The sequence below is a fragment of the Uloborus diversus genome, chromosome 4 (assembly GCF_026930045.1).
Source record: "Uloborus diversus isolate 005 chromosome 4, Udiv.v.3.1, whole genome shotgun sequence".
NCBI lineage: Eukaryota > Metazoa > Arthropoda > Arachnida > Araneae > Uloboridae > Uloborus > Uloborus diversus.
In genome coordinates, this window is record NC_072734.1 from 117,477,396 (window position 1) to 117,504,586 (window position 27,191).

Sequence of the window (27,191 nt, forward strand, 5' to 3'; positions counted from 1 at the left end):
TTTATTTAATCATTGATGTATTAGCCTCATACCAAAGTAAATATTGAAACTTATATCAAGAAATATGAAAAGGCCTATGTGAGGTATTTTCTGAAGAAATTTTGCTTTGAAGACAGAGATTTTCTTTTCTTTTCTTCTAGTGGCTGTAACGTGACAAAATGATATTCGTCTAGTTTGGTCTTGACCTTCCTCTTTTTTTAAATCTGTTAGACACTGCTACATTTTTTGTATCAAAACGAATTCCCTATCCAAAAATTTTTTTTTCCTATTGCATTAACTATATTGACTTTGATTTTGTTTTATAAAGGTTCTGCAGATACCGTTTTTCTGTTTTCCTTGGAGCATTTTTTATTATTGTTTCTAACACATTTTTGTACATTCAACTCTCGTTAACTTGAAGTTCTAGAGGACCGACTAGAACCTTCAAGTTATAGGTAGTTTGAATTATGAGAAGTTCCTACAGCCTTCTCAAAAGTTTGTGACAAAATGAAAACTTTGAGGTAAGGAATTGCTTGAGTGCTAGTGTTCCAATTTATCATGGACTGTATTATTAAGCTCAGTAAAACTTGTTATTGCATGAAAAATAGCCTTGTTATAGCGTGTGCTAAACTTAAGTATTTTTTCCAAACTTTTAGTTTCCTTATTATCCTATCGGGAAAGGAAATATGATGTGAGACTTAAAAATATGAAATTTAGCTTCACCTCAGGGGTGTTTGTGATATAATAATTTTAGGCTGACAACGCGTTCTAAAACTGAAAAATTATTAAAAAAACAAAAAGACGTTAAAAATGTTTTTTTTTTCAATTATTTTGTGTGCATATTTGCAGGAGTTTTTACGGGGGGGGGGGGGGGGTCAAGCTTCTTCATAGTTTTCGAAAATTTTCACGCAGTCTTCAGAAAATTTTACTTAAGTCCACTATCACCCTTGCTTCAGCTATAGTAAGGTCTATCCTAAAGAATGTTAGAAAAAATGTGTGTTCATCCTAAAATTTATTGTTAAATTTTGTCCACAAACATATTAGTTAACTTCCTACTACTCGATATTCTGCAATATTTTTATGAATAAGTGAAGCATTTTCAAATAAACTTTGTGCTAGTATATGATTAAAGTGAAAAACCAACGTAAATAAAGCACAGATTCTGAAGAAAATACAGCATATAGCTATTTTAAGGCTACAATTTAGCCTCTTCATCAGTGCAAAAAGGTCACCAAAACAACCAGAAAGTCACGAGAGAACTAAGAACAACCATGTGGACACCGGTATTTGTACCAAAGACTGCCAACCCATTGGAATTCAGGACACAATGGTTGTTTGTCGTCTTGTGTCCTGAATTCCTATTGGTTGGCCCTCTTAGGTAGAAATACCTGTGTCCATGTGGTGGTTGTTGTTAGTTCTCTTGTGATTTTCTGGTTATTTTAGTGAGATACACTGATGCACTGATAAAGTGGCTCCATTGTAGCCTTGAAATAACTAGATGCTGTATTTTCTTCCAAATCCGTGCTTTATTTATGTTGGTTTTTCACTTTAATCATTTTCATGAATAGTTTTATGCTTAAAAAATTCAGAATGCTAGTGTATTAAAAAATAAAAATAAAATAGCTGACTGTCTTTTATGTACTGCATATCTTTTGTTCTCTGATACATTTTAAGTTTTTTTTTTTTTTTTTTTTTGCTTTCAGACAGTTTATATATTAAAAAAAAATATATTATAGTTTAAATTATTAAATTTCAATGTTTCTAGTGCAAAACCAAGATGCATTTGCAGAATTTAATGGTGTACTCATTCTAAAGCACAGTTTGGAAAAACATTTTCAGTCTCTTCACTTGTCTGAGAATTCTTGTATCTATGACGTAAACAAAGTAACTTTAGAAAACATAAAAGGCATCATTAGAATCATTTGTGTCACATCTTTACAACATGGTTTGTATATTTATGTCTTATTGATAACTTTGTGTAATGTATACTATATCTGTAACAATAAAGTTGAATATGTTTATCTTAAACGTGCCTATCTCAAAGACTGCCCCTTTTCAAAAATTTTCAGTTTTGCTGTAATTTTAACATAACATTTTTCTATACTTATCTTGAGAATAAATTTTCTTTAAAACCTCTATTTTTTGAATTCTGCCTACCATGTCAGTATTGGATTGGAACTTTAATGATCTTTATCAACAGCAGAAGCTGCATTTAAAAAAACAAATCTTATATCAACAATCATTTTGTCTCTCAAATCTTGGGAGGCATTGGGGCTCAGGTAAAACTATGTATAAGTTGCTAGTTTTCTAGAAATTCCTTTCACTCATAAAATGTGGGAAGAAGCTATTGATGAACAGTAGTGACGTGAGTTTTACATTCCAGAGTATTACTGTCGAGCCATGAAAAAGTTATTTTAGTGTGCTCTCTGGAGCTATATAGTTCTATAGTTTCAATTATTTCTATTAAGGATAAATTAAAATTGATATTTTAGGGATGATCACTAATGATAATTTTTTACCTAAAGTGAAGTATAAATTCTTGATCAGAATACAGTTTGACCACAGATTATATGGAATTGGCTAAGGTCCAGTAAAGACGAGTCTATCCAAATGAGGGGGAAAAGAAAAAATTTGATGTGCGTGTTCCGCTTATTTGAATATGACTGTGCTTCATTTAAAGGCTAACATACATCTGCAAAAACTGGCACCCTTGAAAACTAATAGATGCCTTCATTGCTGGTTCTAAACCGGAAGTTGACTTTTCTATGTAATCAGTGGTCAAACAGTAATTTCTAAAATTAGCAAAATGTGTAATTATAGCAAATTGTGCTATAAAATATTGAACATTGTTAATGCAGTAAAATATTAATGTAAAAATTGTGTAAAAATATCAACTTTGTTCTAGTTTCACATTTTCATAACTTTATCAAACTCCGTGTCTCGGAACCTCCTTCTCTCAAATTTTTCTTCTTTTTTCCTGAAATTAGAAAAAGACAGTTGCAGCTGTGTAGCCAAATTAATATTTGGAAACTGAATGTTATATCAGAAAGCAAATTAAATAAATTTATATTATATGATTATGTAACATGAAATATTACTTTAAAAAAAAAGAAAAAATTCTTAAAACAAAATATAATTCATTGTTTTTTTATTTTTCCTGAAGCTGATCATAGTATTCTTATCAATTATTCCTCCTTTTTATTGGTATCATTTGGCAGTCCTAAAAAATAAGTATAGTAAATATCAGTGGCTCACACAGGAATTTTTCAAGGGAGGGGGGGCGGGGGTTCCAGGATTGAAGGTCCACTATTCTTATATCATACTCCAACTCACATCCAAGCACATTCTTTTGATTTTATTGATTTTCGGGGACAAAAAACATTTTAAAAAGAATATTGAATAATTTCTTAGCATTAGTTAATAAAATTTATTAATACCAAATACTTAATTAAAGCACCAGAATGCACAAGAATGAATGTTTTGCTATTTTCATAATTAAAAATAAAAACAGCAAAGTAAAATAGTCATTTTTGAACAATTTATGTTCATTTACAGTTTGATTTTTCAGGGGAAGAGAGAAAGTAAAAATGAATTTTATTTTTTCTTCTATTATATCTGAAATTATTGCTACCTTTGCTTGGAATTATTTTACATGCTACTTACATAGGATTATGGTCAATCAAAAAAATTCAAGGGCGATGGAAGGGATCTGGACCCCCCCGGACCCCTTCCCATGTGTGAGCCACTGGTACATATGTGTTAAACCTTTGTAAAAGCGTTGGATGAATTATGAAGAACAAATTTTAACAGGCTTTATATAAAAGTTTATGTTATTCTTAGGAGGTTGATAATTCAAAGTAGGTATGCAGACAATTAGCGGTAGAATTCCTAAATCAGCTGGCTAAGCCAAAGGCTAGCTAGACTTGGAAAATTTCAAAAATTAATAAGTAAATAAACAAATGAGGGAGTGGGGACTCTTAAATCAAAATTATTTTTCATGGTATCAATAACAAAGAACGTCTTTCAAAATCATGATACATAGAAATTTTCCTCAAATAGGAAACTTCTTTATAAATGGAAGTTCATTGGAGGTTCAGCTGTAATTTGTGTCATTTATTTCTGAAACAAATGCTTTATTTATCTCTAATTACTATACATAGTTTTGTATAAATTTGTTTTTTCTGTAGAAATGAAATGCATAATTAATATCATTTTATGAGATTTATAACCTTTTAAATAAAACCTATGCAGAAACTATGTATGCAAATTATAGATTGAATACATTAAATTTTCTTTCTTAGAAAGAAAAAAAATATAAAAAAAAATATTGCTGTTCCTTATACTTTTTTTTACTTTGTGTTAACATTAAAAAGTAAAGTAACTATAATATTGTTTTTTATTTTAGTTAATGTTAAAATGTAATTATTATTATTATTTTGATTTCAAGGATTTTATCTTGTTAACATTGCATGGTAGTAGTATTTTTCTCTTGTAGATATTTATTTTAATTTGCTTTATTGAAACAGAACAACTTTTTTTTGTTTTTTAAATTGTGCCTTATGAAATGTATTATTTTTCAAGGACACCTATAGATTTTTTGAATCTGTTATACATTTAATTTCATTTCTTTTCAGAAAGTAATTCAAAATTGTTTGGAAAACTTGGAGTTGTGTCCCTGTTGATGAAAATTCTGTCTGTTGATTCTTTAGATGATCACCTATTAGACAAAACTTTGCTAGCTCTTTACCATATCATTCATGCTTACAGTAAGTATTTTGAGCCTGTTTAATTTTTGTTATTGATTCAGATAACTCTTATTTAATAGTGTTAAGTTTTAAAATATTGTTTATAAAAATGAAAGATATACAATGTATTAAATATTGGTGAATTTAATGTATTAAATATTGTTTTATTGTCTAACAACTTGGTGTTTTCTCTCAGCATATTATTTTCCAACACTGTGGCTGCTTTTAAAGTTTGTTATTTAAAATAAATGATTTTTACTGAGAACTTGCATTTATTTATTATGTTGATAATAAAGCAAGAACAAGTCAATTTGCCATATTTTCTGGGTGATAAGTACACTGGCGTATATACTGTACTTGCTAAAATTGTAAAAAAGGAATACCAAAAAGGAAAAAAAAAAAACATTTTTCTTTGGATACTCCACGTCAGAGAACAAACCCAATCGATGAACTTTGGCAAAACAGTTAGTGCGCCTGCATTTATGTATGCCAGTGAGCCTACATAACTCACACAATAAAAACATTGACGCTGTTATAAAATTTTAATGTAATTAAATGCAATAGAAATGGTAGCATTGGCTGTCCATTTTGAAAAGAATGAAAAAGTATAGACATTGAATTCTAATATGTCGATAGCATTCAATGCTATTCAGAAATTAATATGTTTGGAATATAGATGGCGCAGAGCACAGTTTGACCAGAGCACAGAATATAGAAGCGTAAGCCAACTAATGGCTAAAGCTTCAGTTGCTGTATATTGAGCTTTTTAGCATTGAATATATAGTAAATGTATATAATATAATACTATACTCAATCTGTTTTAATATTCTTTGTGTCTTACAACATTTTGAGCATACTGCATCTTATTTTAGTTAGTTTCACCAATTAAAGTATTTTTGTTTTGCACTGTTACTACCAGAAAAGCAGATATTTCTAATCTCTTATTGCAAATAAGTAATATGAAGCATTATTTTGAATATTAAAAACATGTTCTGCAGTTGATGTTTATAATAACCAATTAATTTGATCAAATATTAAATCCTAGAAAAATTTAATCAGAACTTAGCTATTATATATATATATCTAAATATTACAGTACATATCGAAACCCTTTTAATTATATTTTTAAAGTTATGTTAAATTTGCAAGAGCGATGTGCATTCTTCCTTACTTAACCTATCATTCAGTATGAAACATTTAATTTTTCAAATTCAATTTTAGAAAGAATTAAATTAAAAATAAGAAAAATGACATCAAAGCTTTATATTTTTCATTTCTTGTTCATAGCCTTATGTCAATGTTCATATTGCATATGGCTTTAATTTTATCTAGGCTATAAATATTCATGATTATGACCAAAAATGAATTTTCAAAGAATGGACACTCTCCTCATGCTGTAGGTTATACAAAATAATTAGTGAAACCTTGATTTTATGTATTTCGTTGTACTAGAAATAAAAAATGGGATAGGAAATAAAAGGTAAAAACAAGGCCGGGGGTAAAAAGCATATTGTTTAAAAATTTATGCTATTCCAATAGATTAGTGAAATATATCTGTAATGCTTAGGGTTTTTTTTTTTTTTTTTTTTTTGTACACAATTTCATTTGTAGCATGTTTTATATAAGCATTTTTTTTTTTTTTTTTGCAAATTTGCTGCTTCATTTCAATATGCAAGTAAAACCTGTTGAACAGTTCTTATGCTTTGACAATGGAGACAATTAGACAGATGAGAAAAAAAAAAAAAACCTGGAAATAAAGTTTATGTTTATTAAAAATAATATAAGTTTTATGTGTTTTAAGAAAAATTTATCAAACTGATATTCTGAAGGGTAACATTTAATCCAAAATATTTTAACATTAGTGATATAGCAATTTTGAAGGACCATCCGAATAGATGTAAAAACTCACAATATTTTGTTGCAAGTTACAAAGCCAAAAATGTTTAAAAAATGCAATATTTTAATAGCATCATTTTTTATTACTGAAATTGTTCATATAATCATTAACCAAATAGATCGTAATGTAACTTATTTATTTCTTAGCTACTCTGTACTCTTAATTATTGGATAGTTTCTGGTTTCATTCAGTACACACAAAACTTTTGAATTAGATATAATTTTCTACTACTAGGGGGCTATCGCCCCCTGCTCGCTATCGCTCGCCAACCCCCGGAACTGCTTACGCAGTTCCCTGTGGATCGCTTCGCGATCCATGCTCGCTTCGCTCGCTCGCTGTATGCCAATACATTAGCCTAGCTAAAATTTTCCGTAAAAATTAAAGTTGGTAATTGCATTTAGGTCACCATCCATTTAACCAATATGAAAATTACGTTCATAATGTTAATTTGTCTGCTTTAGCCAGATTTTCGACAGTTTAACTTTGCTGTATGTAAGATGACTGCCTTGGCAATGTGCACAACTTTACCATTATAGATACAAAAGTGTCTGTCATTGCTTTGGAGAGATTGCACTTCTACCTGTTGGTCCGCGGAAGGTATTTTATTTCCCTTCTACCACCCATTGGAAAACCAATGAAGGCATTCCCCTATCCGCCACCTGGGGACGCGCCCTCTAGGGGTTACAGGCTCCCCCGAGGGATGTATTTACATTATTTACACTCTTATATATATTTACATATTTACACTCTTATATATTCTAATCTGAGAAAACTTCCTCATATACACAATTAAAAATGTCCCGTTTGGGAGCCACAACTGACACTGCTTCAAAAGATCTTGTTCTTGATAATGCCACATAGAGCTGGCCATGACTAAAAACAGGCTCAGAGAGCACCAAACATATTTTCTCAAACGTTTGTCCTTCTTGTTGTTATTCTGAATCCTTGCCACGTCACGAACAAAAAATGGTTTAACTAAAAACGCGAAAACTCGCCAAGGCTACTTTGCTTGCACAATACTAAAACTACTATAACCCTAAACAAATTTGGCGAAACCTTTCAGCTGAGAATAAAAGGAATAAAGTAAATTCTTTCTCGGTTATTCATTTTGAACTGAACTGTCGTACTGAAGCAGAGAATAGACGACGCTCAAAGCACCTACGCGTTCAAAACAACATTGCCGATGAACATGATTGTGGAGCAATGTGTGAAGAATGCGAATTTTGTGGTGCTCTTTATTGGCAGAAAGAGCGTAATACTGCAAATAAATATACTAAATGTTGCCATGACGGAAAGGTGCGGTTACCGGCATTGTGTGACGCACCTGATCTGTTGAAGGAACTGCTGACTGAAAATTCCCCAGCCGCTAAAAATTATCGGCAGCGAATCAGAGAATACAACTCTGGAAATGGCTCGTCTTAAATTGGATTCAAGAACGGTTTCCTGCCTTCTTTGAGCTTTTCTTTGCTGATTAAGGTTGAAATGGGCCACAGCCCGACTCAAACTCATCTCAAAAAAAAAAAAAGTTCGTTGAGTATTCTGTGATTCAAGATTTCAAAACAACGTAGAAGTTTGTTTACATGATTTATCGGCGAAGTGTTGCCAACAGAGGTTTAGAAATTCACCCCTTCATTTGCCGGCACGTAAGAGAATTATATATATAGATGTTTTGTTGCATGGTACAATTGGGCATTGCTGAAAAACCAATATTTTATATGACTACAGTGGAACCCTGGTTTTACGTTGACAATTTGGTAGGTTATCTCGCTTCTGACTAGTGATGTTTAAGATATCCGTATCTATGGATATTCGAGGGAAAATAAAGATCTGTATCCGTATCTGTTACTTTTTTGACGGATCTCTAACGGATCATTTCTATTCTAAAATTTTTTAAATATTTGAATAAAAGACTCTTAAATTCGGTATAAATTAGGTTTTATTCCCTATTTAAATTATAAGGTATTATTTCAGAAGCCAATTCGTATCCCCCCCCCCCCCCCCCGTTGCAAAAAGAAAGGGAAAATAAGCTTTAAAAGTGTGTATCATAGGTTTTAAAAGTGGCATCGTTGCTCCTAAACAGATGAACCGATTTTGATAATTCATTTTTAATTCAAATAGTGATTTGATCAAAAGTGTTCTTAGCTTGGCCTTGTTTTTGTAGAACAACTACCGGAGATATTAATTAAAAACCGACTTAATGTTTTTCACAACTATGGTAGTAAAAATTTATCCGTACGTTAAAAAATGTTGGCTCTAATTGAAAGAACAAAATTTTCTGCATTTGATATTTATTTGAAACTTCCAACTTATATACAGTAGGAGCTGTAATCTTGTAAAGTAGATTTTAAATGCAATTCTAAGCCTTTATACACGTGATTGGTAGCGATTTCATAGTCGGAAGATAAGGAGAAAAGGCTCAATGATTTAAAATTTTTGCCTGCTGTCAGTTCATATTTGTTAACAAATGTGTAATCTGACCTGCGAAATTCATCTTAATATGAGGTCGGCTCTCTGGGACATGTTTTGTTTTTTTAATTTTTAATTTAATATTAGTTTTTGTTATTGATTTGGGGTTTCTGTTACTCTTCATTTTTGTTTGTCTCGGCATCCTTCAAAAAAAAAGGTGAGACTAAATTCTCTATTTACTGTTTGTAAAGGTGTTCCCGGCTCTGTATTTCGTCGGTTGGAGTAAGTTCGGTGGAATGGGTCAGCGCTGCATTTATGCTGAAAATGATTTGCGAAAAATTATTTCTAGCCTGTCCAGTAGCAGCTTTACACTCTTGCTCCTGTATCCTACATGTACCGACTAAGCTAGAAATAATTTTTCACATTCCATCTAAACATTAATGCAGCGCTGGCCCATTCCTTCCAACTCTGCCTCAATTTTAACAGAGATTTCTTTAAAGAGTGAATCATAGTCTTAATTATATTTTTGCCTCAGTTGACATTTTTTGAAGAAACTGCCATTATTCTGACAGGAATACCTTCCATAACAAATTTTATACTTGTATAGTTGAATTGAGTAAAAAAAATTTTGAGATGCGTATCCGTGGATCTTGACGCTAATGATCCGTATCCGTATCCGCGGATCTACTTTTTTTGATGATCCGGCACATCACTACTTCTGACATCATTTTCTGCTGGTCAGTGAAAATTGCTATACTGAAAAGTTAAAATATTCCAGATTTTACACAATTGTTTGTCAGACAATCCGTCCAGTACGTTTTTCTACAAAAAGGTTGAAATTATTTTTCATCTACTAGACTTGTATTTAAAGATAAATATGTATTTTAGCTGTTTGAAGCTGCTCTGACATTCTTTTTGTTCTGTCTCATTGTCCTTTTTCTGTGAGAAGGGTTTCTTTCCTCTAATTTTCCTTTACAACAACTACAGACCAGAGCTGCTGTCACTCTTCTTGAAATTTTGCAGAAATTCTCAGTATAGAACATGCTATTGATGAAATTGTATCTAAAATCAGAAAATAAGTAAAGATTACACCCCCTCCCCCCCCCCCCAGTTTATTGGGTTTGTGTCAATATTTGAACAATGTTTGTGAATTTTTAACCCTGCCCCACTAAAAAAATCTTATCAAGGAGTGGACACTGAAAATTAAGGGAAAAAAATTAAAGAAAAAACTATCTTTTTTTTGTGTGTGTGTGTCTTTTTAAATTTTTATCTTGCTCTCAATTTTGCCTTTGAAGTGATTTTGTCACTTTTCTTTTAAGAAAAAGTTCTTTCTCTCATTCTTGTGTATAAATAAGTAAGTTCTAATGCATAACTCAATAGACTCTTTCAATATTATTATTTTTCACATTAAAGGTTTAAATAAAATCTACTTGATGCAAGGTGGGAATTACCAAATATTGCTGAAAAAGAAATTGACTGTAGTTGATCATGAATTAAAACTTGCTCTTGACTGCTTGATTGAAATTTGTTTAACTAATGGTATACTTTTTGTTTATTTTTTCTTGAATTTTAAGAAATACTATATTATATTACTCTGAACAACTTTGATACAAATACAAAGATACTTGCGAATAGTGACAACCAGTGAATCAGTAACAAGCTCTGAAACCTAGCTAGGCTAGTTCTAGTTAGTTCTATTAACCTGTAATAAAGATCATGAGCTTTCTTAAAACTATTCATCCATTTGGAAGCTACATCTGCTTCGAGTAAACTATTTTAAATGCCTACAACTTTATTGCAATAATATTTTTTCTAATCTCATGTTAGCTGGGGATTTAATAAGCTTAAAATAATGATCCCTGGTTTTGTTATCTGTACAAAAATTTAACCTGTCAACATCCTCTGTTTTTAGAAATTCAAATAACTGGATCATGTTCCTTTTGATTCTCCTTTGTTCAAGGCAGCAAAGGCTGAGACTGTAAAAAATAGGCATATTAAGTTTTTTAAACTTGAGCCTAAATTCATTATCGAGTTTGAAAGTCCATTTATTAACCTAGTAGTCTTCATTTCTCAATTAATTATTATCTTTCATAAGATAAGAAGACCAAAGCTGAACAGCATACTCTAAATGTGACCTTACTGAACTTATGCATGAAGTTAGAGAATATCTTCCTTAGAACTATGTCAAACAGATCTATTGATAAAATGCAGCATTCTATTGATTTTATTACTTGCTGTACTGCACTGCTGACTAACTAAATCACTCAAATCAGCAACTGTTTCTTCACTAATGGTAGATTCTTGCATTCTTATTTCCATGACCAAAATGAAGCTCTTGACATTTTTCAGCATTGACATACCCCACTTGGCTGCCTGCTTAGAAATCTGATCTAAATCCTCTTGAAGTTTTTTACTTGTTCTTAATTATCAACATTCCCCATAACTCATTCGCAAAAATATTGATGTTCTCAGAAGGCCTTCCACTAATATCATTAACTATTCCTCTTGAAGCATTTTCACTTATTCTTAATTGTCCACAATCCCCATAACTTTGCCCATCATTACATCCAAAATATTGATATTCTCAGAAAACCACTAACATCATTAATCATAAAACTGAAGCTTGTGGAACACAACTCAGCACATGAGTCCAAAAATAATGGTCACCAACAAAATTTATTTTTTTTCCCCCTTCCAGTCAGCCAATTTTTAAACCAAATATAAATTTTCTCTTTTACTCTACTGCAAACCAGTGTGCTTAAAAGATCAATATACTAAAACCATTTTAAACTTTTTTTTTTTTTTTTTTGAAAGTCAATGTTAACAACATCTAAGCATTTTTTGTTCTCAAAACACTTATTTACCTTGTCATACAAATGCAATAAATGGTACAGAATGTACACTCCCTTAAAATCCTACTGCAAGCAAGGCATCAGATCATTATTCTCCAGGAAATCATTATCATTTTTTTTTCATACATTGAAAGATTTCAATCTTTCATAAATGTCTTTTGTTATTAACTAGTGGCACCCGCACGGCTTTGCCCGTAGTAGAAAATTAAAAGCTCTCAGAAATTATATTAAAAAAATTATTTTGTCAAGAATTTTACTTTAAATAGTTTAAATGATACCTCAAACATAGTGCTATGTAAACTTTAAATACTTTATAAAGAAAAATGTGTACTTCTATTAATTTTGATTTTTCCAAATTTAAGATTTACAATAAAATGTTTGCTCATTTCAGACAATACACTTTTAGATGATGAAATTAGAAATGAAGAGGATGAATCTAACAGCGATAAAGACTTTCTTTGTTTGTAAGACTGATAAAATATATATATATATATATATATATATGATTAATATTATATAGATATTTCGTATAAATATGATGAAAATCATTTAATTGTGTGTGTTTATTGTACATGCATATCAAAGTAAACAAATATGTCACAAGGTTCTCCCATTACAATGCTATCTGTGCAGTGATGCTGAATTTTAAGCAATATAGTTTTTGAAAAACAAAGTTAGATTTACTTGATTTTTATTAAACGATATTTCAGGTATATGAATTCCAATACAGTTGCTTGTGAGAATCAATTTTTCCCTTGATGAAAAGTGATTTATGTATCACAATTAAGTAATGGGTCATTCCATACAGATTCAACGGATAAGTTCGCTCGACCATTTTTAATTTTTTTGAAACTCATATCCCAAAAAAAATGCATATGAATGATGTTTAAAACCACTTTTATTTTTTCTCTAACCTTAACCCTTGATTTTTTAGGGGTCATCAAAAGTGATTTTTGCAGTCAAAAATGGGACTTTTAGACCTTTGCATTTTGGCCAAAATCTATTTGAATTACATTTATGGCAGTTAATTTTACGCTTTGATGTTAAAGTGCATAAGATGATAGTCTCACATGCTGAGTTACGTAGGTGTAACTTAATAATTAAAATAATGGCAACAGGTTAAAGTTCAAGGTCAAATGTAAAATTTTTGCTCATTTCAAAGGGTCATAACTCACTTAGGGGACGGAAACGCAAAATGAAATATGGCAAAAACTAATCACTGGAGTCACACTAATGAGAAAATATAGCTGTAATTGTGTGTTTGTTTACCCTTTACAAATTATAGCCCCTCAAAGATCAGAAAATTGAGAAAAATGACATTTTTAGACCCCTGTAAACCAAAAGAGGATGGAATTAAAAATGAAATTTCTTGGCCAATTGAATATTCCATTCAAGTACTATACATTTTATATATATTGTTTTGTGTATTTGGTTTGTAAAAAAGATACAGGTCTTTGAAATTGAGCAATTTTGCTAGTTAATTTACGCACTAAAACAGAAATAAAAAGTGTGAAAACTTCATTGCACTTTCTTAAATATCCTGTGTAATATATTATACTGAAAAAACATATTTTAAGTATAAAAAAAACTATTTTAATTTGATAACTTAGAAATATTTGGACATAAATGAGTAGTTCATACATGATTGACAGCTTAAGTAGTTAATTTATAGACTATCTACACACACAAATTTTTAATACATACAAACATACGCTCTGTACATTAACTTATGTAACTTGCCTAAACACATGCAAAAGCATTATCTACATAGTTGAAAGGAAAAAAAAGGCGAGTTTTTCATTTCTTGCTTCAGTGTAGTTTTAAGAAAATGAACTCACACAGTAGTACTATAGTTCTGGTGGTGACACAGCATGTGGCGTACTGAAATACTTTACTTAAATACACAACAAAAATAGAAAGAACTTTCTTAATTTATGTAATCACGAAACGGATGTCAACTTGAGAGCTGAATGGCATTTCTATGCAATATCACACGATAGTGGACATTGTAACAGAATCAGAAGAACCGTAAAAAGAATTGATACTATTAAGACTAACTTGCAAAGAGCTACTAGAAGTCACATTTTAATTCCTACAGAAATTTATACCTTCTGCATTTTTCCTACTAACCATTGCATGTATCGTTGTGAGCATTCAGTATATTAAATTAGCTGAAAAAATGCTGCAAGAAAGGTTTGAATCTGCAAATAAAATTCCCAATACAACATTTAATTACTGCTTTATGCCACCGTATTTAAATATTATCACTGTAAAATGAATGTCCCCTAGCAATAGGTATGAAGAATAAGTTGTTACTAAAGCGGCTATCAAAGGAAAATGCCCATCATTGTCAAAAAAGTTATTACATAGATTGTGTTGATCACTAAATTTAGAACCCCTGTCATTGTCTTGCTCCTAGTACATTTTCGAAGTATCAAATTATGAATGTGCCTTGATAAAGCATTTTAAAACGCCATATACTTGAGTCACCATTACAACTATAGGACTGCTAAGTGAGTTCATTTTTTCAAAACTAAACTCAAACAAGTTTGCATATGTTTAAGGCAATTTTGATATGTTAATGTATGTAGATAATATAATTGTGTGTATTGAAAATTTGTGTGTGTAGATAGTCTATAAATTAACTACTTAAGCTGTCAATCAAGTATGAACTACTCATTCATGTCCAAATATTTCTAAGTTGTCAAATTAAAATAGTTTTTTTTTTATACTTAAAATATGTTTTTTCAGTATAATATATTATATAGGCCATTTAAGAAAGTGCAATGAAGTTTTCACACTTTTTATTTCTGTTTTAGTGTGTAAATTAACTAGCAAAATTGCTCAATTTCAAAGACCTGTATCTTTTTTACAAACCAAATACACAAAACAATATATATAAAATGTATAGTACTAGAATGGAATATTCAATTGGCCAAGAAATTTCATTTTTAATTCCATCCCCTTTTGATTTACAGGGGTCTAAAAATGTCATTTTTCTCAATTTACTGATCTTTGAGGGGCTGTAATTTGTAAAGGGTAAACAAACACACAATTACAGCTATATTTTCTCATTAGTGTGACTCCAGTGATTAGTTTTTGCCATATTTCATTTTGTGTTTCCATCCCCTAAGTGAGTTATGACCCTTTGAACTGAGCAAAAATTTTACATTTGACCTGGAACTTTAACCTGTTGCCATTATTTTAATTATTAAGTTACACTCACGTAACTCAGCATGTGAGACTATCATCTTATGCACTTAAACATCAAAGCGTAAAATTAACTGCCATAAACGTAATTCAAATAGATTTTGGCTAAAATGAAAGGTCTAAAAGTCCCATTTTTGACTGCAAAAATCACTTTTGATGACCCCTAAAAAATCAAGGGTTAAGGTTAGAGAAAAAATAAAAGTGGTTTTAAACATCATTCATATGCATCATTTTGGGATATGAGTTTCAAAAAAATTAAAAATGGTTGTGCGAACTCATCCGTTGAATCTATATGGAATGACCCTAATGTGTAAAAAATAAAATTCTTATTTATTTTTCTTCTTTTTCTGTTACAAAGTGGCTCTTCTGCATTTGACAGCTTGTTATTCCAATCTTTTCCATTGAATTAAGTAAAAATACAATATCCCAAAGACGATATAAATAGATAAGCTACACCCCTGATTTATTGAATATGTTAGTATGTAACCTGTTTTTCATTTTATATCCTCAGTTACTTTCTGTGAAGGGAAAAGGCTGCAAATTATAATCGTTACATTTTTAAATAACTATTTAAGTTAAAATATAATTCTGAATACACATATGTTTTCTTTCATCTATTAATCCTAAAGTTTAAAATTTAACAGGGGAGGTGCAGTCTCACAGACCGCTCAAAAGTTCATCCCACCACCTCTATTTTATTTTCTGTCTGATTGAATGTTTTTTCCAAATAGCTTTTTGTTGACCTTGAACACCTCCTTTGTTTATCAGGATGTTTTGGCAGGTGCATCTGGTTTTAAATTTCATTGTATTCTTTAGAAGCGGTCTGTGAGACTGCTCCTCCCCCTCAGTGTTACAATTTTCGGCAGTAGTAGACATGGCTCTTAACGTTAGAACCGCAGATATAGGTTCATTTATCTGATCCGGGTTGTGCGGAAGAAATGCAAAACATTCTAGATGAGGTTGAGAATTGTTTGAAAAGTTTGCAAAAGTTATGCTATGATGTTCGAAGGACAATAAAGGCTGAATTATTCCTGGAAATACGACGTGAAATACTAATAGTTAAAGGGCTGTCAAAATTTTCCCGTAATGTGATATAATCAAGTTTCTAGTAATAAAATGTCCTGTATATATTAAACAAGTTAAATAAAATCATTAATTGATAATAGATTTATTTTTATTACGAATAGTAAATTATTTACTGCAGCATATGATTTCTCTCGAAAAATCTTTAGGCATTTGTTAAATTTCTTCGGGAAAGGTATATTTCAGTTCAAAACTCAAAAATATTTTTTCCTTGTGCTGACAAAAATGCAAAGAATATTTAAGAGAATTTACAGGAATGTATCTTAATTACACGATTTAAAAAAAAAAAAAAGAAAGTAGAACGGTCTCTGAGACCTCACATCCCCTGTTACCTCTTACTTTTTCACCTCTCCTGTTATGGGTTAACAACAGTAAAAATATACACAAGGGTTTTTTTTTTTTTTTTTGTAACCATTCCGCAACAGGTTGCAGAAAGAGTAAACACACATATAAAAACAAAAAAAGAAAAAAAAATCAATTTAGTATACTTGGTATTTTTGGCAAATTTTCTGAAATTAATTGTGTGATTAATTATTCACCTATAAACTTCTGTTTTCTCCTATGTTGGAGTGTTTTGACATGAATTGAATTTTTTTGTATCAATAATAAAGCTTATATAAGTTTCAAAATCTAGTGCCGTTTCTGAATGTAATAATTAATGAAGTAAAAAAGTTTTAAAATAAACTAAAAAGTATGAAATAATTTCTCTAAGCTTCATGTAGATTTAAAGCTCCAAACAGTTTCAGAATTTCTTACAGATTGTTTGGAAAATTTTGTGACTGTGAGTTTTAATAGCTACCAAAATACTTGTGAGCTTTTTATTGCTCTGCAAATAGTATGAACTGTTGTGTAAGTTACTTCATTGATGGATTTTCTTTACATTTATAGTTATGTAGTACTTGCTCCCCGTGGCTTTTTCCTTTTAAAGCTGACAAATATTTGGATAGCTATTAAATGCTCACAATCACAAATTTTCCAGGCAAGCTGTAAGATATTCTGAAACTGTATGGCGCTTTAAATCTGCATGAAGCTTGAAAAAATTATTTTATACTTTTTAGTTCTTTTTAAAAGCATGGTACATTAAAGGTTTTTAATTCATTTGTTATTTCCTCTTTTTTAGTATTGAGTGTCTGAAATGTTCTACAGTGAAACCTGCGTAAGTTGACCACTTGCGATGCGCAACTTTAGTGGTCAACTTAGACAGGTGGTCAACTTATAAAGGGTAGTAATGAAAACTTTTTTTTGTCATTTCTTGTCCCATACATTCATTTTTTAACTAATTGGAACACTTTAAACTCACTGTCATTGTTTGACATTACTTTAAAACAATAAGAAAAAATGTTGTTTAAATATTTTTAGAGATTATTTATCAGAATGGCGCGTAAAGTATCTATCATACAAATTTAAAATGTCTGTGAATCGATCAAAAAAAAAAAAGCCTCATTGTTTATGAAACACTACTTGATATTAACAATTCCTAAAAATTCATAGCAAGTCAAAAGGGACTCAAATTCTTTATTTGATTTTTTCTTGTACATTTTTAACCATGGTAATCTACTTTTCAACAAAATACCTCCTTATTGAATTTTGGTGCATTTTCTGGGACTTAACATGAGCCCAATATTTTTCGGTGGAAAAACCTATAAATATTTATAGGTTTTTCTAAAATGTCTGGTTACTTATTTGAGGCACAACTGATGAAACTTTTAGTACAATCTAATGCTTTTGCCTAGTGGTCAACTTACAAAGGGTTTTTTACAATACTTCAAACCAAAGCTGGTGTATATTAGTGGTCAAGATAGACAGGTGGTCAAGATAGAGAGGTGGTCAAGTTACAGGGGTTTTCCTTCATTATATAAGACGGGACTAATTCCGTTCCTGACAAAAGCGGTCAACTTACAAAGGTGGTCAACTTTACAGGTTTTACTGTATTCGATTTTAAATACTTCGAGCAGACGGTTAAATTGACGATGACAGAGTTTGTTCGGTAAATTCATTCAGTCAATAAAATAAGCTTAAACAATAAACCGCACCATAAATAATATTGTAACCCTAAAAAATATTTAGCTTTATTTAAGTTTTTATGTACAACATTAGTTCAATGTAAATGGAGCAGAGATTTGCACCCGTCATATTATGACTGGTGATTTTCTAAATTAGGTGATACAAGGCATATCTTTAAAAAAAGGAAATGATCATTAGGATGCAGTCATAAAGATTTGATTATTATGGCAAAATTGCACCCTTATACTGATTAAATTTACAGTGTATACCTTTACGGTATTTTCATTTCTTATCAATCTTAAATGATAGGGATTAGTAATCTGGAAATTCTGTATTTAGTTAAAATGTTGCTTTTTAAGTTCATCTATGTTGATGTTTTTCCTGAAAGAACACAATTTTACAAAACCCTTTTAAATAGTGAATCTGCTTTAGTTAAGCCTAGCATGAATGCAAATTTATCCTCTTAATAAATATTAAAACAACTAGCTAGTCTTGTTTTCATGGTAAGGAAAATTCAGAACATCAACTTGGGTCAAATGAAGATAATAAGCAATTGGTGATTGCTCAAAAAAACGTGCATTTGGATGCCTCAGTTGCCAAATCCATTAACTCCATTTTTTAAAGAATCCTCATTTCTATTTTAATAGTGCTTTATCAATGCTTAGCATGTGAATTTATATTAAAGTTTTGGTTCACAGTTCTGACCATGTGATGACAGAAAATGTAACACAAGGGCCTATTTACTCCCATGGATAACACCATCTTCTTCATAACTTTTTTCTACTTTTTGTTTTATGGAATTAGTCGATTTGGCAAGTGAGGCATCCATTTAAGAGTCTCAAATCATTGGATATCAAATGAGACACTGAACGATTTTTTTTAAAAAGGAGCAACCGTAAACCATGGCAAAATGACGTTTCTATAGAAACTAGCAATTTGCCAAATAATTTTTTATTAAGTTGTATATTATTTTATTTCATAATTTTTAAGAATAGAAAATAATATCTAGAAACACAACTATTTGTTGTTATTTTCCCAAAAAAATGCATTTTTAAGCACTTTTATTATACTTGGCCTGATTGTTACGGAGAAATCTGAGGCCTGGTTTTACTTATGTCTCTGCAACTAGACCACTTAGAGACTTCAGAATTTCACTAAACAATTTGCTTAATCTTAAGGTACAACTTAGCGCTGAAAAATTAAAATTCTGAAATAAAAGTATTATTTCAGTTAGGATGGAAAACATCAAATTTCATGTAATTTCCCTATTAAATGTTTGAATATAAAACTCGTTGTTACAGATTTTGTTGCCTTGCAAAAGTAATGTTAAAAGCAATCATAATGAAAATTTTGAATCAAGACTTCTCTGAAGCAAACATGAAATTAGCAAGCATAAATCCTAGAGAGGAACAATGATTAAATTTTAGTGCCAACTGATCTAAGTTTTAAACATATAGGTTTTTTTCCCTTTTAGTACCGAGCATTTATATGAAAAAAAAGGTGAAATTTCGTGATGGTAAAATTATTCTATTTCTGAAATACATTTACGCTAAAAAGAATAAAATAACAGAATTTTTAAAAAATACTAAGCACTTTTCAAAATGCGCTCAAAAGGACAAAATAACTTTTCAGGATCAAAAAGGACAATTTAAGTATTCCTTTAGTTTTCAAAAATTCCAAGAAAATGACACCACAAACGAAGAAAAGTGTGGTTCTAGTCATTTTAAACATTCCCAATAAAAAAAAATATGCATGTTTCAACACTCAAAGTTATGATTGAAAGCTAGATAATTATAAGAAATTCTCTTCATGACTTGAGCCGCACTTTTCTTTGTTTGTGGTGTCATTTTCTTGTTATTTTTGAAAACTACAGGAATTCTTAGATTGTCCTTTCTGACTCAGAAAAGTCATTTTGTCCTTTTAAGTGCATTATGAAAAGTGCTTGGTATTTTTTAAAAAATTCCGTTATTAACGTGAGTACCTGAAATTTAGAATTTCATAAATAGGAATTTAAATTTTTGATTCATATCTTTGTTCTTTGTCATTTATTTTGAAAAATAAAGCAACTAATGATCACTAATGGAAACATTGATTCATGTTATGGCTTGAAATAGACTTATTTGAGCAAAGTTTTACTATAACCCACAGTTTTTCACCTTTGAGTTTATAATTTTATCCAGTCATTATGATAAAATATTCAAGTTATATGTATATACTTAAAACTTAAATAAATATATATATATATATATTCATTAACTACTGGTAGTTTTTAACTATTCATCTGCATGATTTATTGTATTTTGCCGAAGTGTTTCATTATGCTTTCAACCTTTTAAGGTTTGATAAGAACAAGAAAACAGTGGTGAATCCAGTCTCTGAATTAAGAAACAATGTAAGTTAAAATTTGTTACATAATTTTGTGTTTTGATCCTCCAATATTGCTATATTTGATATTATTACAAATATTTCTTGAATCCTCAAGCGTACAAGGGTGGAGAATTTTTAGAAATCTTACCAGCGGACAATATGTGATAATGCTTGATATTTTTTAAAAAAAGATAAGTTTCAGGTAAACTGAAAGTTGTTGCTATCAGATAAAAAAGATCATAATGCATCAATATTTTCCTACACTACATTTTCGCTACAAGCATTTTTCAATATCGACACCTAAAGCTTCTTTTATGGAACAATAGAAAAATGTAAAACAAGGATTTAAAAGGCTTCGCAAAATTCATACTAGTGCCCAAGAGCAAAAAATACTCTCATGTCATTAAAAAAACCTTAAAAATTAAAAACAAATCTTAATAACTTAGCAAAAATTTTAACATAATCATTATTTCTTTCCTTATTTAACTGTATTTCTTGTTCATGTGAGTTATGCATAAAAAGTATTGATTGATATATACAGTCGGACCTCCATATATCGAAGTAGCAAATTGCCGGAAAAAAATTCGATATATAGAAATTTCGATATATAGAAACACAATCTTATTTTATCATAAAAATATCCTAAAACATTAAAATTAAAACTAATTTTCGTGCATGAAACCCAACTTCTAATTTAAACGAGCATCGGATTAAATGAAAGTTAATAATTAAAAATTTAACAGAAATTACATTTTTGCTCCTTCATACACCTTCATTCTTCTGCAATTCAACTTGAATCGCCACATTAGGGGATTTTCGTGTTAACAATGTAATCGAGAGAAAAGTAAAAAATCAATCTACTTAACTTGAATGATTTTTACTGAAGCTAAAAATACTAGGAATGATAATCAACAGACAAAAGGGATAACTTGACACTGATTTTAGTGTTACTGGTTGCAACTAAGATTTGAAATAAACTTGAGGGAATGTAAGAACTCCAGAACGGAACAACGACCCTATCTACACACCCTTGAACCCCCTATTCCTTATGAATTTCGTAGCAACCTTTAGTGATCATAATTTTCTCCGCTAACCTTCATTTTTCATGAGACATAGTCTAAAGTGGAAAAAAACTACGAATGTCTCGCAAAAAATTTCGATATATAGAGACTTTTTCGATATATAGAAACAATTTTTCTATGTAATGAACATAGAAATTTGCTGGGATTTCGATATATAGAAAATTTCGATATGTGGAAGTTCGATATATGGAGGTCCGACTGTATGTATACATATATTGTGTATATATACAGGCTGTTTAAGTTAAACATTTCAGAACTTCTAAGACGGGAAGGGTACATCCTGACAACTCAAAATCGTACAGTAATAATGCCATACAGTAATGTAATGCCAGAAATGCCTTCCTGGAGTGGTAATGTATACACAGAAGCATCATAAAGAAAGAGACCAAAAGTGAAAAATCTTTTTAACTTTACCTGTAAAACAGCAAAAGATACATGGGTCAAAGTAAGCGTTAGAGGTTTTTTCCACTGGCTTCAATGCACTCCTCACATCTTTTTGGCTCATAGGACTCCAAATAGTCTGAAATACTCCTGGCATATCAAAAATTTCTCTGGTTTTGAAATCACTTCCAACCTCTCATTGCCATGTGATTTCAAGTTGTCAGGATGCTCTTAGGTGTTCTGAAACATTTAACTGAAACACCCTGTTTAATGTGCTGGCACATGTATATAAGTTGAGTGATTTAGTGTAAAAAAAAGAGGTTCAATGTTAGGAGAATTGATCCAGCAAAATTCCCAAAATTTTTTCAATCAACATTAATATTACTTCTGACAGTTCTAAATGTTCTAAAAAATTCTAAAGATAACGAACTGATGTGTGTGTGCATCACATGACTTCCTTTCACAGCAATTTAATGTTATTACCCATTATCGGCAATTTTAATGTGATTCAATAGTTAACTCTAAATATCACCAACAGTGGCCAAATTGAAACCAGATTTTAAAAAAAAATCTCCAAGTTGGCGACAAAACTTGGCGACCAAAAGACTGGCGATATATTGCCAAATGTTTGCCAAATCATAACACCACTTGAGCTTGCAACATATTAACAATGATTCCCCCCCCCCCCAAAAAAAAAGAAAAATGTGCAAAAGAGCCCTTTTGAGACATTCGAATGCAACCAAAAGGGGAGGTGCACAACTAAACCTCACTAGGAGTTTACATACTAAATTTCAACTTTCTAGGATATACCGTTCTTGAGTTATGCAACGTACATAAGCACATACGTACATACATACAGACGTCACGAGAAAACTCTTTGTAATTAACTTGGGAATCGTCAAAATGGGTATTTCGGGCGCCTATACGTTCTTAGGTATATATGCACGTGTGGTCAGGTTGAAAAAAAACTCAACATTCATTCGGGGGTGAGCAAAATGGAAATTAAGGTTGATTTTTGAGTATAAATTTTTTTTGCGAATACAATACTTCCTTTCTCGTTAAAGGAAGTAATAAAAAACTAATTGAGTAGTTATGAAACCAAGCTGCAGAGATTTTAACTCCGTCAAAAAATATAGGGTTTTTTTTTGTCTAAAAGTAGATTGTAAATTTATTTTTTAAAAAAAGATTTCTTTTTTGCAGATGTGTGATGAACTGGATATTGAAAATAAAATAATGTAATGTTTGATACATTAAGGATAATGGAAAACTTATTACCTGAAAATTCGAGAATTTATATTTTTCTAAGCTCTTTAAAAATTCATTTCGACTGTCACCTGGGGTGGACTCCCCCCTTCCAGTATTGATGCTAATGTATATAAATAAGAACTTTTTCTAATTTTTTCGATATTTTATATTTAAGTTAATTTTTTCCGCTTTTTTTCTTTTTAGAATAGAACATTTGATTTTTATGAAAATAATAAATTAGATGCCGAATTGTTGTCAAACAGTGAACATGAAAAATCAGATTTTTCTTATTTACCAATTTATGAAATTCTGAAAAAATGCATCATTGATTTACAAAACTGCAAACAGCTTGTGGATGAATTTTGGTGGAATCAGAAATGTGACCGTTTACATTCGGAATACTATTTTTCTCCTCAAAATAAGAAGGTTCAATCTGCAATGAATGTAAGTAGATGCAGTGAAAATATTGATGATTTAAATTATGCAAATCAACTTCATATTAAAGATATTATTTGTCCTAAAGTACCAGAATTACTCTGTGAAGGATCATGTATTGACAAACTCCATTCTGAATCTATTTCAAAGAACAAAAGTAAAATTACCTCTTTACAGTGTGATAACTTTGATTGCAGTACAACTCAAAATAGAGAAAAGCAAATTAGACAATTCTTGTCAGACAAAGACTCACCAGAAAAAGAGAAAGAAAGTTTTATTAACAACTATTTTAGTTTCAAACCTATTCACTCATTCTTTTCTGAACAATGCAATACTAAAAATGAAAAATATTTTAAGAAAATCAAAGCTGTGAAATTACATGATGGCAATCATGGAAAATGTAACATTGATTTAAATAATTTCATGGATTTTTCATCCTATGAAAGTACAAGAAAAGGAATGACTGAACAAAAATCATGTTCTGATTGTGAAATCTCCACAACTTCTGAATGCAAATTGAATAATTCCGTAGAAAATTTTTGTACATCAACAACTAAACCTTCTTTTATGAAACAGTGGGATAACTTGAGCGATCCTTGGTATTACTTACTGATTTCTATTAAATTAATTTATGTTTACCAAATTAACTATTGTAACTAAAATGTACTTATTTACTAGTTTTTTAGAAGCTAAATCAAAACAATGTCTGGAAAATGTAGCCGAAAATAGCAGATGGGCCAAAAATGATTCAACTCTTTCTAAAACGGGAAAGAAAAGTATAAAGAAACTGAAAGGTTTAAAAGGAAAAAAAGGTATAACATTTCAAATGCTAAAGAGAAAATGACTTTGTACTGTGTACTTGTACTTAGAATACTTACTTGTGTAACTATTTTTTACCTTCTCATAAAATGAATCAAAAATCTTATAGTTTCAGAATAATTATTACATTGAGTACATTGGTTTTTTGAAATAACTTGCTATAACTTTGGGTTGGATAATGATTTTTTCATGAACTCACAATATCTGTGTATTTTTCAAACACTACTCTATACAATTCATTATTTTAGTTCTTACTTATACAACTTCAACTAATTTTATTGGAGACGTGATCAGTGGAAGACTTTCCACAAACATTGAGGTTTATGGCTTAACGTTTAAGATTTATGCCAAAGTATGTTGTGAAACATATTTTTTTTTGCTTGAACAGAAGATTAAATTTATGCAAGAGTTTATTTCCTTGTATATTTCTTCAAAAAACTGAAAACCAAGGGTTTATTGAAATTAATGAGCGGTAGTGTATATCAAAATAATGACCAATAAATTCTGGACCCATTATCCTCTACTTTTTTTGAAGCTTTGCTGCATTTGGAACATGTGAAGCTGATGTCTAAAAAAGATATTTGTAAAGCATTTAGTTTTAACTAAGTAATATTTTTAATATTTTAGGATCTCGGGATAATTTTGTTGAAGTGCTTTGCCTAGGAGACTCGACTGATCAGCTAACAACCTCAACTGAAATGATGCAAGTTTTTCCGAAAACTTTGTTGCCTTGAGTGTTGCTTTAATATTTATTTATAACATTGAAACATAAAATCTTTAAAAAATAAAATTTATGAGTGATTGTTATCATTTCAAAAAATACTCTGCACATTTGTGTTTAGTGTACAATTTACCTGGGTTTGCTACAGTACAGGTTTCTTGAAAAAAAAAAGGTATATACCTAATTATTTCTTCAGCAGCAAATAGTGATTCTAATTCAGGTTAATGCAGGGAAACCTTTCAAAACTAACCACTTCTTGTTTCATTAGAAATTTTTGATAAAAAAGGTGGTTATTTATGAAGGGGCCCCCTTGAAAATGAGAAATAACTCTTAAATTATAAATTAAAAAAAAATCTAAAAACGCTAATAATTGTAAATATGATAATGAAATTTCAACCATCCAAATTGCTGATTATTCAAATTCGTTTCAGAATTTCAAAAAACCAGAGTAAATCTGAAATTTACTGGGATTCCCAAAATAATGATCCTGTCTGCACATACTATTATCCGTCCCTCCACAAAGCTGAAGTAGGCACATCAAGAACTTTGAGTCACTATCTCATAGGGCAGTTCTATTTATGGAATCTAATGTGTACTACTTGTAAATAGTCAGGGCACGTTCGTTTGCTTTTCTACTTTTTTAAAAATCTCAACAAAGAATAAAATGAACATTTTGATTTTCTACAATGAGTTTCACTAAATATTTCTCATCATCCCAAATTTTTTTTAAATGTTCAGTTCATTAACTTTTGTCACATTAATTTTTCAGCAGAACTTTGTGAAATGGATCAACATGCCCCGGGCTCATTGGTCTGCAATATGAAAACAACTTCTTTTACAATTTTAATGATAAATATTATCAAATATTTTCTTACTAACTTAAATGTTTTTTTCTGTTTTGAGTGAAAAAAATATACAATTTAAAGACCACTATCACATATTAAATTAAACCGAAGCCCAACTTCAACTTTTGTGCCGTTTATGCCAGAACCACCTATTTTCTCAAGAATCAGTACAACTTGGGCTTACATCAACTTCACTGTTGGTAGGGTAGACCGACCAGTGAGTGACCACCACCCAATGAGTGAACAGCGCGTCATATTTTTAAAAAAAAATAAGTTTCCAAAAAATTTTTTCTGAATAAATTTACTACAGAAGCGTTCTTAATTGATATTCTAAGCTATCTGACACCTAATTGGTTACTTTGGATACGTATTGTTTCCTGGAAAAAATTTGAAATTTTTACTGCCGTGAATCGTTCTTTCTCTCTTTCAAAATAATAAGGCTGGTTTCTTGCTAGCAATTATTTTGATACATATTATTTTTATCGATAAATTTTATTTTTTAACTCTACAAAAGAAAAATTAAGTATACATATTTAGGCTATGGATTTAAATTGTTTCAGTCAATGCAGAATGTGTAGATTTTCAGGTAGAGAGGTGTTCAGTCACTGGGTACGAAAAATTGCGAAAACCCAGTGAATGAACAATGGCAAAATTTCTTATGATTTAAAAAGAAATTTGAAGTTTATTGAGATATTTTCATTTTTGTACTTCTTTGTAATGCAGATAGTTTTATATGCTTATTTATTTATGTATTTCATTATATATTTTATTATTTCTTTATTTTTGTCTTTGTAAACGATGCACTTTTTACCGAGTTTTATCTATCTATATCTCTATCTGTATATTAACCTACCTACCTACACCTATCTTTCTATATCTTTATCTCTCTTGATAGATAGACAGGTAGATAGAGAGATAGAGAAATATAAATATATATACAAAGAGAGAGAATAGATAAGTAGATATGTATGTATGTTTGTATATAGAGAGATAGATAAATAGATAGAGGAAGATATAGAGATACATATATAAAAAATAAGAGGTAAATAGATATATAGGTAGATAAATATAGAGATAGAATAGTTAGGTAGATAGAGAGATCGATAGATAGATGTATTGA

At 30.3% G+C, this 27,191-nt stretch overlaps 1 protein-coding gene across 3 annotated transcripts in view; it reads left to right on the forward strand.

Annotated features, from left to right (window-relative positions):
* The window catches only part of LOC129220421 (uncharacterized), a 46,254-nt gene extending 20,968 nt beyond the window's left edge, over positions 1-25,286 (forward strand). For all 3 annotated transcript variants that reach the window (XM_054854842.1, XM_054854843.1, XM_054854841.1), the window contains 8 exons: positions 1,745-1,924; positions 4,614-4,745; positions 10,441-10,566; positions 12,271-12,343; positions 20,514-20,568; positions 23,456-24,285; positions 24,365-24,498; positions 25,133-25,286. In XM_054854842.1, coding sequence (XP_054710817.1) covers positions 1,745-1,924; positions 4,614-4,745; positions 10,441-10,566; positions 12,271-12,343; positions 20,514-20,568; positions 23,456-24,285; positions 24,365-24,498; positions 25,133-25,239 — 1,637 coding nt within the window. In that variant the 3' untranslated portion in view covers positions 25,240-25,286. The remainder of the gene's footprint in view (positions 1-1,744; positions 1,925-4,613; positions 4,746-10,440; positions 10,567-12,270; positions 12,344-20,513; positions 20,569-23,455; positions 24,286-24,364; positions 24,499-25,132) is intronic.
* The last annotated feature ends 1,905 nt before the right edge of the window (positions 25,287-27,191 follow it).